This window comes from Neofelis nebulosa, chromosome 18 (assembly GCF_028018385.1).
Source record: "Neofelis nebulosa isolate mNeoNeb1 chromosome 18, mNeoNeb1.pri, whole genome shotgun sequence".
NCBI classification, from domain to species: Eukaryota; Metazoa; Chordata; class Mammalia; order Carnivora; family Felidae; genus Neofelis; species Neofelis nebulosa.
The window spans coordinates 16102241-16115933 of NC_080799.1; the positions used below are offsets into that span (position 1 = coordinate 16102241).

Sequence of the window (13693 nt, forward strand, 5' to 3'; positions counted from 1 at the left end):
ACCGCCACTCCCTACTCCCGGCTCTCACCCCAAATTGCCGGCGCGAGGTTACCTCGTCTATTGTAGCCTAACTGCGGCACTTGAGTAACCGCGGACAATCCGAAATCGCGCGCAGTTCCGGGTCTTATAGCAGGCAGCGTGCCTTTTGCTTTATAATCCCTCGCTTAAAGCAATTAATTCACACTCCTTATCAAAAACGGGTACGGTGGAAAAGAAAAACAGCTAATGTATATGGCCCTTCAAGCCATAAATACTTTCAACATTTTGATGAGTTTCCTTTCAATCTTTTATATAGACAGATCTTTAAAAAATACGCTACTGGGATACCAGAGATATTTCTTCAAAAGTGAATCTTTCACTTTACAGTATTACTGAGCACTTTCTGATGTCATCAAACAGCCTAACAAAATGTTTACTGCTGATGAAAGTCCTCGAGAGGAACACACATTTTCTTTAAGTAGTCCCTTGTTGTTGACACTTGTAGTTTTTCATTCTTGACCGACATAAAATGTTCGGTCGGATTTTGCCAAATGCCCCTCTCGCAGTGGCGGCGCACAGGCCCGGATAGACGAAGTGGTCACTGTGGCGGGGGCTGGAAAGCAGAGGGCCACGCGCGACCACTTCCCGGCTCTGTTAGGTCATCAATAAGCTCCGCCCCCGCAGGCACAGCCAATCGAAACGCGGGGCGGGGTCTCCCAGAAGCGCGCGCGTGCGCCGGCCGGCGGCCATGGGGGACGACGAGATGGGCCCGGCGTTTCTCAACGCCCGGGCTCGGGTCCCGCAGCCTCCAGCCGAGGCGTGGCCGCCCGTGAGCTCTGAGGACGAGCTCTACGATTGCCTGGATTATTACTACCTGCGCGACTTCCCGGCCTGCGGGGCCGGGCGCAGCAAGGGCCGGACGCGGCGCGAGCGGGAACTGCGCACCAACTGGCCAGTGCCCGGAGGCCACGAGCGCAAGATCGCGCAGAAGCTCCTCAACGGTCAGCGCAAGCGTCGCCAGCGCCAGCTGCAGCCCCGGGCGCGCACTCGCCTCGCCTGAGCACAGGTGCGTGCGGGCTGCACCTGGCCAGGACTCTGGGAAGCCCCGTGAGCGCCCTGGCCACCCGGTGCCTCTCGCGTCCGCCCTCTGTGACTGCACCCGGGCAGAGTCGCCTCCTTCCGAGGCTGCTTCGCGTTAGCGAGTCGTAGCTGGACCCCCAAAACACCCACCTGATCTCTTGGCTGCAATTAGAATAGTGTAAAACTCTACCTTTTGGAATTTTATAGTTGGGAGAAGAAGGGTCTAGGAAACGCAGAAACATCTTAAAAATATAAGAATTTACTTCCAGTGCGTATGCATGGGCTAAAGACAATAATTTCTTTTTTGTCAGTTTTCTGCAGGATACCCGAAGGCCCTGATAAAAGTATTTTCTCTGACTCCAGCTGTAACTGTGGTCGTTAAGGGGGAGAATCCGTGTTGGTCAACATAACTTCTTTCCGACATCACTTAAGTTTACCGCTCCAGTATCTTTTCCTTACTGATTGTTAATTAAGTAACATCCAAGTGTCCAAGTGGGTATGCCTTTTTAGGGTTTTTAATTAAAAGCAAGAATGGCATTTTAACTCTTCTGGGTTTTTTTTTTTTTCAGTTGCTACGGTAACTCGTTTCAAATATACACATATTTGAGTTCATCTTAATGTGTAATAGGGGGAGAACAAAGAGAGGAATGTGTGCAAGATTTCAACCCCCTGTCATAGATGCAGTGTGCAGGTTTAATATTTGTTTGCCAGAATAGGAATATTTTAAGTTGTAAGAATGTATACTGAACAGTTGCTAGATTCTCTGCACTGCTGATCCCACAACAGTCCTTTCGTGTGGACGCTGCTGTCTCCCATTTTGTAGAGGGGATTCTGAGGCAAAGGAGTTCAAATCACTCTTCAGAGGTCATCCAGCTGGTTACAAAGAAGACCAGGTATAGCAGATACTCAAAAGCCTTCATTCATTCCACCATCACAGTTTTCCTCTATTGTACACAATATTCTGCGGTGCAGTACCACCCACAAACTTCAGCTCCAACGATGAGAGTTGAGATGTGGTTTAAAAAGTATGCAGAATACATCAGGGTGGTTGTCTTTCTCTTCAGTCTGCATTCCTTAGGCCTCTGCACCCAATGGTGAGTCCTTGGTTAGGAGAGAAGGATGGTGCGTACTGGAAGGAGCAACCTGAATTTTAATCTTCTGGCTGTTCATCGCTGTGGCATTCAGCACGCTTTTGAGGCATATTCAGCACGCTTTTCAAGTTACACCAAGCCTCGAGTTTCTCATTTGTAAAATGGAATGATACTGGATTATAAATATATAAAACATCTCACACAATTAAGTATGTAAGAGGTACTCAATAAATAGTAAGTATTTTTAAGTTTACAAAACAGAATCTCCTTCCTCTCTGGTCAGTCTTCAGTTCTTTCATTCACTACATTCATTCTTTTAAAATGTCTCCAGACGGTGTGCTGTAATAGGAATTCTGGCTTTGGAGTCAAACACCTGTGTGAACTTGGGCAAATAGCTTGAACTCCAAGTATCTGTTTCCATATCCATAAGATGGGGATAAAACAGTACTTACTTAAAGAGTTCTTGTGAGGTGTGGGTGCCTGGGGGCTCAATGGGTTAAGTGTCTGACTTTTGGTTTTGGCTCAGGTCATGATCTCATGATTCATGGGTTTGGGCCTGTGTTGGTCTCTGCAGTGTCACTGCTTGGGATGCTCTCTCTCTGCCCCTCCCCCATGTTCACTTTCTTCTCTCTAAATAAATAAACTTTAAGAAATAGTTTTTGTGAGGTGTAAATAAAATAATTCATGTAAAGCTCTTAGTGCCTGGTATACAAAGGCACTCACATGATTGTCGTATGTGTGCTGCCAGAGTGAGCATGGCACTCACATCATTAGTAGTATTCCCATTGTCGCCGTCTTAGCCTTCGATTTTTTTTTCCTTACCCCTATTCTGCTGTGTCTCACACACCATATGCAGATTAATCTTCCAAAGACCATTTTATTTATTTTCAAAAAAATTTTTTAAATATTTATTTCTGAGACAGAGCATGAGTGGGGGAGGGGCAGAGAGAGAGGGAGACACAGAATCTGAAGGAGGCTCCAGGCTCTGAGCTGTCAGCACAGAGCCTGACACGGGGCTCGAACTCACAGACTGAGATCATGACCAGAGCTGAAGTTGGACACCCAACCAACTGAGCCAACCAGGCACCCCTCCAAAGACCATTTTAAATATATAAAAACCCTCAATGACTGCTCTAATCCTGTAGGATAAAAAGCCTAGATTCCTTATATTGCCCTGGAAGTCATCTCTTGGATTTTCTTAAATTTTGTACTACAACTTCCAAAAACATACTCTGGATCTTGACACAGATCTTCTGTCCTCCATATTTGATTCTGCTTTATTTCAATCTGTGCTGTCCTACTTACCATGCCCTTTTCCCCTTTGTAATTTTAATCTTTCTAAAACAAATTCCACCTGTACTTAATTTTAAGTGCCACTTTCTCCCTGAATCTTTCATCCACAGTGAATAGCCATTCCTTTGAAATCCTTAGAACTTCATAACCACTTAACCTCCTAACCACTTGTTTATACAGTGTTTTGTATTTTTAGATCAACAGTTAAAAATTCACTAACTGGTTCATTCTTTTTTTGTCTGGTATGTGCAAGGCACTGTAATCATATGTCTTTGTTAGCCAAAGGAAAAACTACATGTAGAGTGCAAGGACCTTAATGTCTTAAACATCTCAGTTCCTACACAATTCTTGCTGTAAAGTACAGCATACCCAGACAGACACAAGCCATGTTAAAGCAACACTCTATTAGATGTTCTAACTAGATTTTGCTCACCTTAGATACTAGAACCTTTACAGTTTAAATATAGTAACTGTAGAAATTGTGTATTAGTTACCTATTGCTGTGTAATTACTCAAAAACTTAGTGACTTAAAGCAACATATCTCAGTTTCTGGGATTGCAGAATTCAGAAGTGGCTAACAAGGTGGTTCTAGCTTAGGGTCATGAAGTTGGAGAGTAATTAGGCTCCACTTTTTGAAGGGAGTGTCTAAGAATCTGTGGATGTATTTTAAACCACCATGGTATGTTTAATTAGTTTAAGGATGTTCATTTTAGACAAATTGGAAAATATGACCAAACAAACAAAAAAAAGGAAATCAATACCCAGTGGATAACATCACTACTTGAGTGTACATAATTCCAGCCTTTAAAAATACATGAACTTTCTCAATACAAACCTACTATGTATACTACTTTGTAATTGTTCTTTCCCTTGATACACTATGAAGATACTTTTCATGTCAGATATTCTTTCATAACACTTTAAATAGCTGCATAGCATTTCATGTGTATATATCATAACTTTATTTCTGTATTGTAGGATACTTACTAGTTTTCCCTACTTTATGGAATTTGTTAAACATCTTTATAGCTAATTTCTTTCCACATTCATGAGTGTTTCTTGAATTCCTGGATTTCTGTGGAATTTCTGGAACAGATCTGCACAATTTTAAAACTTCTGCTATCTACAGCCTAATTTGGGTAAAATTTTATTGTAGTCATCAGGAGTCCATTCATCCAAATGTCAGCATCAAATATCTGTAACAATGCCTGCAAGAGTTCTTTGTTCAAATTTTGATCACTGTGAATTTGCTGAGAATGACTGAAATCACTATGGAATGAGAAGTTGTTACATACATTTTACTAAAGAGGGAACTTCAGCATATTTATCCTGGCCAACTACAAATGATATGTAGCAGAATTCTGAAATTTTTTTTCAATTCCTGTTTTTATTAGTTTTAATTTTTACATGTTCTTAATCTGTATTTGAGTAGAGGTAATATATTAACTGTTTCAGAATCCAAAACATAGAAAATGTTTTCAGTAAAAGTCCCACCTTGTGCTACAGCCACCCAGTCCTACTTCCTGAAGGCAACTAACAGTGTTTCGTGTTAGCAGTGTTAACAGCTGCAGATAGTTTATGCATATTAATAGTCTTTTCTCTCCATGTTACACAGCACAGTACATTCAATTCTGCCTCTTGCTTTTTTTCTCTTGACAGTTTCTCTTGGTATCTTTCATACTAATAATAATGGAGAGGCTTTTTTATTCCTTTTTATAGCTGCATATTGTGTGCTGTGCCCTTTTTAAAAACCAGTATTATACTGACAAGAATTTAGGTTGTTTCCAATCCTTTACTATTACAAAATAACCTTGTACAAATACCTAATATTCTTTCCTCAATGTAAGAATTAACAACTTAGCCAGGTATGATTAAAATTGTCTCTGTTCTGGATACCTGTCTTAATTGTCCAAAGTTATGCTCATTCAAGCTCTTCTGCTAGGATGTCCTTTATAGGGCTCCTTTACTCCGTCTCTGCTTATGAATTATCCAAAGACAAATACAATGTCATATCATTTGTAAAGCTTTCATTATAGTTCTGTGAAAATAAAACTTTTTCATGAAAGGTTACTGCATTATTTACCCTTCGGTTCCACAAACATTCTGCTGTTACTGGAAACAATGTGCTTTCACTGGAAAAACTACTAACCTCTGGTGGAAGGGGAAATTTTCTGTTTGACACCCTAGCAGAAATGGAGGGTCCACCTTTCCTTTTCTCCTCCATAAATCCCATCCCATCCCAAGGACCTTCCCATGAAGCCGTCCTTGAAATACCACTAAATAAATAAATAAATAAATAAATTAAATAAATAAATAAATAAATAAAAGAAATACCACTAACCAACTTTTCCACTACTGCAGAGGCCCTAAAACGTTACTGTTATAAGTATGTCACATCGACAATCACTAAAACATACAACCGTGGGGACTTCGCAATTGCTGTTCCCTCTACCTGGAATGCCATTACCCTTGATAAACATTTTGTTTGTTTCCCTGCTTCCTCAAGCAGTCTATTCAAATACTAACTCTTCCAAGAGTTCCTGCCCTCTCCGACTTCTAGCTCCCCATCTCACTCACCATACTTTGGCTTCATATCACCACTACCTGATTTACGTAGACGTTTCTGTCTCTCCTCAAACTTTAAATTCCACGAAGGTAGAGTCTTGTTTTATTTGGTGCTGTATCTTATCTGTAGAACCTAGCTAGCACTTGGAAATCATTCACAACATTTTTATTAATAGTGAATAAATACTATCCCAATTATGGGCACAAGTTCTATGACATAACGAAAAGGGTCTGAAACTATATAGTAATACATAAGTGTAAGGCATTATTACGATCTGATCTTAACTTGTTGCCTGAGTCCACAAAGAAGAGAAATACAAATAGAATAAACTCAGCTTTGTCGGTGTTGCCTAAAGTTTTCAGTTTCCTTCGTTCAGTTCACATTGTGTGCCCACACTGTGCCTCAAAAAAATACCCAAATAAATAACCTTAATGCTGAGAAAAGTTAATTTGCCTAAGGTCCAGTTGCAGAACGCCAGATAATCTGCCTCGCTCTCAAGGCTGGATCTGTCTACCATATATTTGAAAGAAGTGTGACGGTGCTCCTACCCTACAAAGCAAACAGCTAGCGGCTCAGACTAGCACCAAGCTGGAAGTACACTTGCAGAGTAACCTCAGGCACTTCCGGTCTCCTAAATGAACCTGGGGCGGAGCTCATGACGTTAACCGCGTACGACGACGCGCCGCCATGACGTCCTACTCTTCCAGTGACCTTCAGGGTACGCGGAGACGTCGGTGATCGAGAGGCCTCTGCCTGGGCACTGATTGGTCGCGCGCGGAGGCCAAGCCCGCCCCCCGTTTTCCGCTCACCAGCTCGCAGAAGCCGCCGGGGTCTCCGCAGAGTCTTGCGTTTCTAGACGCCGAGCCGCCCTGCGATTGCCATGCCGCGTGGAAGTCGGAGCCGTACCTCCCGCATGGCCCCTCCGGCCAGGTGAGACCACCGCGGGGTTTGGGGCCTTGCCGGCGCCGTGACGCACACGGAGGCCGCAGTAGGCCTCGCCGCCGCCTGGTGGAGGCTGGCGGAGGCTCGTGGAGGCCGCTGTAAATGCTGCGGCCTTGGTGCGTCCCCACCCGCCGCAAGCTGGTTGTAAATGGGCTTTGGCTAGGTATCCCGTTAGTGGCAAACTTTCTAATTTCGCGTGTCCGTGAGTTATTACTGAAAATACTGTAGAGCTCATTTGAAAAGTATTTTGAGTTTCTTTAAATAATCTCTACACCCAACATGGGACTCGAACTCAGGATCCCGGCGATCAAGAATCACCCGCTCTTCCGACTGAGGCAGCCAAGTGCGCCTAAAGCTCATTTTAAGTTAAAATGGGCAAGTCCTCCAAAGAAGTGGATATTTGTAAGTGTAAACAGGCTGAAACTTTAAAAGTAGCAGAAAAAAACCAAAAACCAGTGTTGGAGAAAGGTAGTAAAATCAGGAAAATGATCTCATTTCAATAAACTGAATAATCTTTGAGCACCAGCAATGAGCGTTCCAGGGACTCAGCCCAGTCAGGGACGTAGTTCCTAAAGCCTCACACGTACATGATGTTTTTTAGTTCATAAAATATTTTAAAATTTTTTTTAAGTTTATTTATTTTGAGAGAGAGCGAGCAGGGCAGGCGCAGTGAGAGGGAGAGAGAGAATCCCAAGTAGGCTCCGTGCTGCTAGCGCAGAGCCTGATGGGGCTTAATCCCACCACTGTGAAATCATGATCTGAGCAGAAGTTAGTGTCAGCCGCTTAATTGACCGAGCCACCAAGGCTCAGTTCATAAAATACTTTTAAGATGTACTTCCAGTTATACTTTAACCTTAGGGATAGATGTTATTCCTGTTTTATGGAAATCAGGAAACTGGAGACTCAGAATAAGTGATTTGTCCAAGGTTATGCTACCAGTAAGTAGGAAAGCCAGGTCTGACCACAGTTTTCCAGTGGCCAGTACCACATTGCTTTCCAGCAGTAAGGTGGATTGTGTTCACACAGGATGCTAGGCGTGTAGGGAAGCAGTTCACTTAATGGAAAGAAGCCTCTCACCAAAGGACAGAAAACCACATTTTTGTAAAGTGATGCCAGATGCCACCTGATTGGAAGCAAAGTCATTAGCTTTTCTGACCTAGCCTTATTTGGTTGAAGAGCTCCCAAGGAAACTATCTAAAAATGTGCAGAGGGAATATAACATGTGAAGATTTTTAAAGCAGTGCAGGACATGTTAGTGAAAATGCTGAAAGCATCTCAATGCCCTACGGGATGGGATACAATTGAAATTTTGGTGTAACAGTTCAGGCAAGTCACTCCTATTTACTGGTCTTCGGTTTCCTAATCTGAAATGAAGGAATTAGATTGTATTATTTCCCCCATATGACTATTTGCATATGTTTACTAAGATGATACCAACTCAGTTACACTTAGCCTCATTTGACTGTCCTAAAATTGCCAAGTCCCACATGTTCTCCCTCTCTTAATATTTTTTACCTAATACTACATGACATATTTTCCTTAATTGATCCCTCAATAGTGTCATGAAGGCAGAGGTTTTTGTCTTTTAACAGGTCGATTCCCAGCACCTACAATGATACTTAACCCTAGTATCTGAATGGGTGGATTCTCTAAAGACCTTTTAAACTCTTAATATTTTATGATTTTTATGAGGTATTGGAATAACTGTGTTCTGTAAAGCTACTCTAGGGTATACGAATACATAGAAATGCAAAAAGCAGGCAAAGATAGTTTATACTTGGTGATTATAACCTTAAAAGGTTAAAGAGACAAAATGATGTAAATAGTTCTGGGAATTGTGTTCCATAAAGTTTTCTGGTTTGCATAGAGTATTTGTATTTAAGAATTAAAAATGAAGATCCTGAAGTTTATTTTCATTTACATTTGACTTTTGAACAATGTATGGTTTAGGGGCACTTACCTCCGGTACAGTCAAATCTGTGAATAAATTTGGACTCCCCAATAACCTAACTTCTGTTAGCCTACTGTTGACTGGAAGCCTTACCAAAAATATAAACAGTTGATTAACATGTATTTTGTGTGCTAGATATATTATAATACTGTAATCTTACAATAAAGTAAGCTAGAGAAAAAATGTGACTAAGAAATCATGCAGTACTACACTGTAGTTATCAGAAAAAACCCACATATAAGTGGACCCGCAAGTTCAAACGTGGGTTGTTCGAGGGTCAAGGTACAGTTTCTTTAAGCTGACAATTTGAAACCTGGCAGGAAGTGTGAACTTCATACTTCGTGTTCTTTTCTTTCACAGCCGGGCACCTCAGATGAGAGCTGCACCCAGACCTGCGCCAGCCGCTCAGCCGCCGGCGGCAGCTCCACCATCTGCTCTTGGCTCACCTGCTGCTGCACCCCGGCAGCCAGGTCTGGTGGCCCAGATGGCAACCACTGCAGCTGGCGTGGCTGTGGGCTCTGCCGTCGGGCACACGCTAGGTCATGCCATCACTGGGGGCTTCGGTGGAGGAAGTAATGCTGAGCCTTCAAGGCCTGACATCACTTACCAGGTAGGATTTTATGCGTTTTGTTTTCCAGTGGTAGATTATGGGGAAAACCAGTTATTTGTAAATTCGTATAATATAGGTACTGTCTGTGATTTTAGAATCCACAGTGCTGTTAACAGAAAACGTGTTATCAAAAGTCACATTTGGCAGCTGAGGCCAGCAGCATCAAGTACTGTACAAATTGTATTTGTTCCCAGGGAGTAGAACAGCAGTTCAACCTGATCCACTGAAAAACAGCCATTTTCCCCTTATTTTAAGGAATTTGTTTTGGTGACTCTTAACTAATTCAGTCTCCATCTTAGTTAAGTATTTAAAAATCTCTTTAATAGCTCTGTGCTGTTTTCTGATCTTTTGTCTGTTATTTGCCCACTGCCCCTCTTTTTTGAAGTATGTGAATTTTCTCCTCTGATGGGCTTGAATATATACTCTGTTGTGTTTCTGGTATATTTGACACTCATCCATCTATTTTTCTGTAATAGTTTCACTTTGTCATTCATGAAACTTTTCACTGAACCCCCCCCCCCCCCACTGGTATTTAGGTATGCACATAACCATTTCACTTTATTTGCATGTTTGTTCTTGAATCTTTCTGATTATAACTGGAATTTTGTTAAAGCCCATTTGCTTTCTGCCTTAAAGTTTTTCACTTTCATTGTTATTAGATGGAAACTTGAATTTGCATTCTGGTTCTAGTTATGGTTCCCCAGTTGGCCTCAAAGACATTAGATGCTGTTCTTTGTTCAGGTCTAGATCTAATTTCCTTTCTCAATGGTCCTGAATGTTATGCCTTTGCAGGAGCCTCAGGGAACCCAGCCAGCATACCAGCAGCAGTTTGGCCCCTGCCACTATGAGATGAAACAGTTCCTGGAGTGTGCCCAGAATCAGGGTGACCTTAAGCTTTGTGAAGGTTTCAGCGAGGTGCTGAAACAGTGCAGATTTGCAAATGGTAGGTGATGCATCAATCTGTGATTAAAACTGCATCTGCTCGGGGAGGGGAGGGTGGGTGATGGGTATTGAGGAGGGCACCTTTTGGGATGAGCACTGGGTGTTGTATGGAAACCAGTTTGACAATAAATTTCATTTATTGAAGAAAAAAAAAAAACTGCATCTGCTCAGTTCACAGCATGGTACTCCTGAACCCTAGAGAACTTTGGGAGTCTGTGTTTAATAAATTAATCTGACAAGTTAGAGGAGATTTGGTTTACATTATTCTAAAAATAATCTAACTCTTCTAACAAAGGACTGGTCCAGAGGTTTCTAGTCATCAGCTTTTACCAGTAATGTTCTGAATCTCATTCTTCCGTAAGTGGATATAGATTAGTGTGTCAGATCTTGTTCTGGTTATGGGATGTAAGTGATCTAGCCATAAAGCTGTGAATAGAAAATTACATTCCATTTTCACCAAAGTCCAAGAATGGACATAAAGACTCATGTGTTGTTGGCATTCCCCACACCTGATTTGAGAGAGAAGAGTTTCTTAAATCCCTCAGTGCAACTCTGATATTTGGGCTGTCTAGAATGTTGACAGTGAAGTTGTTTTTACATAATTTCCTCCTATCAACCTAAGAATTCACCATCTATTAAAATGCTTATTTTCATTTTCAGGCATGAACTGATAACCTTGGGCTTTTATCCCTCTTTTTATCATTTGGAGGGCTTCTGCTTTGCTAAGAAGGTACAGCTATTGTTCTTCTAACTTACCTTTTCTATCTGCAGGATTAGCCTAATCAAGAAGTTCAAGTTGAAGATACGAAAAATCATCTCCCATGACCAAGTTAATTTAGCATAAAAATATAACTGATAGTGAAGAAATAAAGTGTAAAACCACCAGCTAAACCTCTCTTCTATCACTAAATACAGCTTTCTTCAGAATTGGAATGAAAACAGGTGTTCTTACTGCATAGAAGTTCATTGTGAGATAGTTTTGAGTTTGGAACTGGGCAGATGTTCGTGTGCCTCCTTAAACCAGCTTTTGTGACATTGTTTGTAAATTAATTAGAATAAAGTGATTTTCTCCCAGAATGTGGCGTCTTTTAAGATGTGGTTTTGAAGATTATAAATTAGGTACAGTATATACATGTTGAACATACGCATTTTGCAAAAGAACACAATTGTCTCAACATGTCTTTATTTACTTTGTAGTCTCAGTATTAAATAAGCATCCACCTGGGGCTCCTAGGTGGTTCAGTTGGTTAAGCGACTGACTTCAGCGACTTCAGCTCAGGTCATGATCTCGTGGTTTGTGAGTTCAAGCCCCACGTCAGGATCTGCACTGACAGTTCAGAGCCTGGAGCCCATTTCGGATTCTGTGTCTCCCTCTCTCTCTGCCCCTCCCCTACTCACACTCTGTCTCTCTTTCCTTCAAAAATAAATGAACAACCACCAAAATAAATTAGCATCCACCTGGAGGATCTGACAATTCTCTGAGGAGCTTTTGTAGAAAAGTAGTTATGTAAGGAGTAGCTCACTAGCAAACATAGTGCTCGTTAAAAGGGTTCTGGGGGGTGGGGGGTGGCTGAGTCAGTTTTAAGCATCTAACTCTTGCTTTCAATGCAGTTTATGATCTCAGTTCGTGGGATTAAGCCCTGCATCAGGCCCTGTGCTGACAGCATGGGGCCTGTCTGGGAATCTCTCCCTCTCTACCCCTCCCATGCATACTCTCAAAATAAATAAATAAACTAAAAAAAAAAAAAAGCTCCAGTTGGAAGGTCAATGTTTCTTAAACTGAGCAGTAACAGGAAACTGTTTAAAATAATACTTCTAATCGACTGAGTGATAAAGGAAACAGGAATAAACCCCATTACAAGTGGATTCCTGTGGCCAGGTCAGCACATGTCCTAACCGCTGATCTGTCCAATTAATTGGTCAGAGATGAAAACCATTGTCTTTTGCAGTTCCCCTGCAAATATTTTTCTTCTGTAAGGTACTGTAGTTACCCTTTCTTGAAAGACAAGCTCATTGCAACTGCCCATTCCATGTTGCCTTAAGGAGATAGACTCAATTTGGGGTGCATCGTTTTTAAAAATGAACTGAGCTCCATTTCTCACAACTCAAAAATTCATTCGCTTGGAGTTGACCTCCAGTCTACATTGTGCTCTGCAGTTTTCCAACTTCCAAATACACCTTTTCAAGGCTGATTTTTTTCCCCCCATCTATAAGATTCAGAGACCTGTGAGTAAAATGGTATTGAGTTTAGTCAGTTGCTGCCTGCTGCCCGCTGCCTCCTGTTCTCAGCTGTGTTCTTAGAATGCCCTACTCTTGTTGAGTTCCTGAAAGTGACCAAGACCACCTTGCCTGAATTACCACAGACAGTTCACAACCGGCAAGACCCCAGCATATTTGCTTCTGGATTCATCTGTGGGCTCCTTTGTCCATTTTCCCTGGAAGTATGTGAGTTCATAGTGTTAATGCCCCTTATGTCCAAGGGCCGATGGCATATGGTGACTAGCCAAATAGTTTATTGTTGAATCAATGAACCAAAGGAAAATGAACCATTGACATCAATAAAATGCAAGAGTCTGGCTGGCCTGGCCTCTCCCTTGTAGGAGCCAGGGCTACCCAGAGATGGGCACAGGGAATAATCCACTAGATGCACTGGCCCTTTGCCCTGAGTTCAGAAGGGATTTTGTTAAGCATTGAAAGTATAAAGCACAAGTCCACTCTACAGCTTTGCATCAGGACCACAAAAAGAGAAGGTGGGAGCTTACAGTAAGTGAAAGGAAATTGAGGTGTTTTCATCATTGGAGCCAGATGTTGCATCTCAGTTAAGCAGAGGCCTTAATGCGTAGTAGACCCAAAGTCCTTCCCAGTGCCCGTTTATATAGAAATCAAGCAAAGTGTTTCCCAGGAGTGAAAGAAATAGATGGTCAGCATGAATAAAGGAAAGAGCTCTTGGGCCCATACCTGGGGTTCATCTAGGCCTTCCTTACCTACTTCATGACCTTGAGCAAGTCACATTCTCTTTAAAATTGCCTGAATACCAGAGTTTTGGGGTCCAAGTGAGAATGTGCAAGTGCTTTGTGAAATGCTAACCAAATGGGTGCTTGTGGGCTCAGCCTCTGTGTGAAGCACTGTATTAGCCCTCCCTTCATTTGGTATATTCGAATTAGGGGTTTGAAAAAAGGTAGCTTTAGGGGTACCTGGGTGGCTCAGTTGGTTAAGCATCTGACTTCGGCTCAGGTCA

At 42.0% G+C, this 13693-nt stretch overlaps 2 protein-coding genes across 2 annotated transcripts; both read left to right on the forward strand.

The window, feature by feature from the left end:
- Positions 1 to 687: 687 nt before the first annotated feature.
- On the forward strand, positions 688 to 1602 carry NUPR2 (nuclear protein 2, transcriptional regulator). The gene is made up of 2 exons (XM_058711438.1): positions 688 to 1045; positions 1371 to 1602. Exon 1 carries the CDS (start codon positions 728 to 730, stop codon positions 1037 to 1039), a length of 312 nt encoding a protein of 103 aa, XP_058567421.1. The 5' UTR covers positions 688 to 727; the 3' UTR covers positions 1040 to 1045; positions 1371 to 1602.
- Positions 1603 to 6777: 5175 nt separating this feature from the next.
- CHCHD2 (coiled-coil-helix-coiled-coil-helix domain containing 2) lies at positions 6778 to 11532 on the forward strand. Its single transcript, XM_058710541.1, has 4 exons — positions 6778 to 6940; positions 9264 to 9513; positions 10306 to 10456; positions 11227 to 11532. Exons 1-4 carry the CDS (start codon positions 6891 to 6893, stop codon positions 11235 to 11237), a joined length of 462 nt encoding a protein of 153 aa, XP_058566524.1. The 5' UTR covers positions 6778 to 6890; the 3' UTR covers positions 11238 to 11532.
- The last annotated feature ends 2161 nt before the right edge of the window (positions 11533 to 13693 follow it).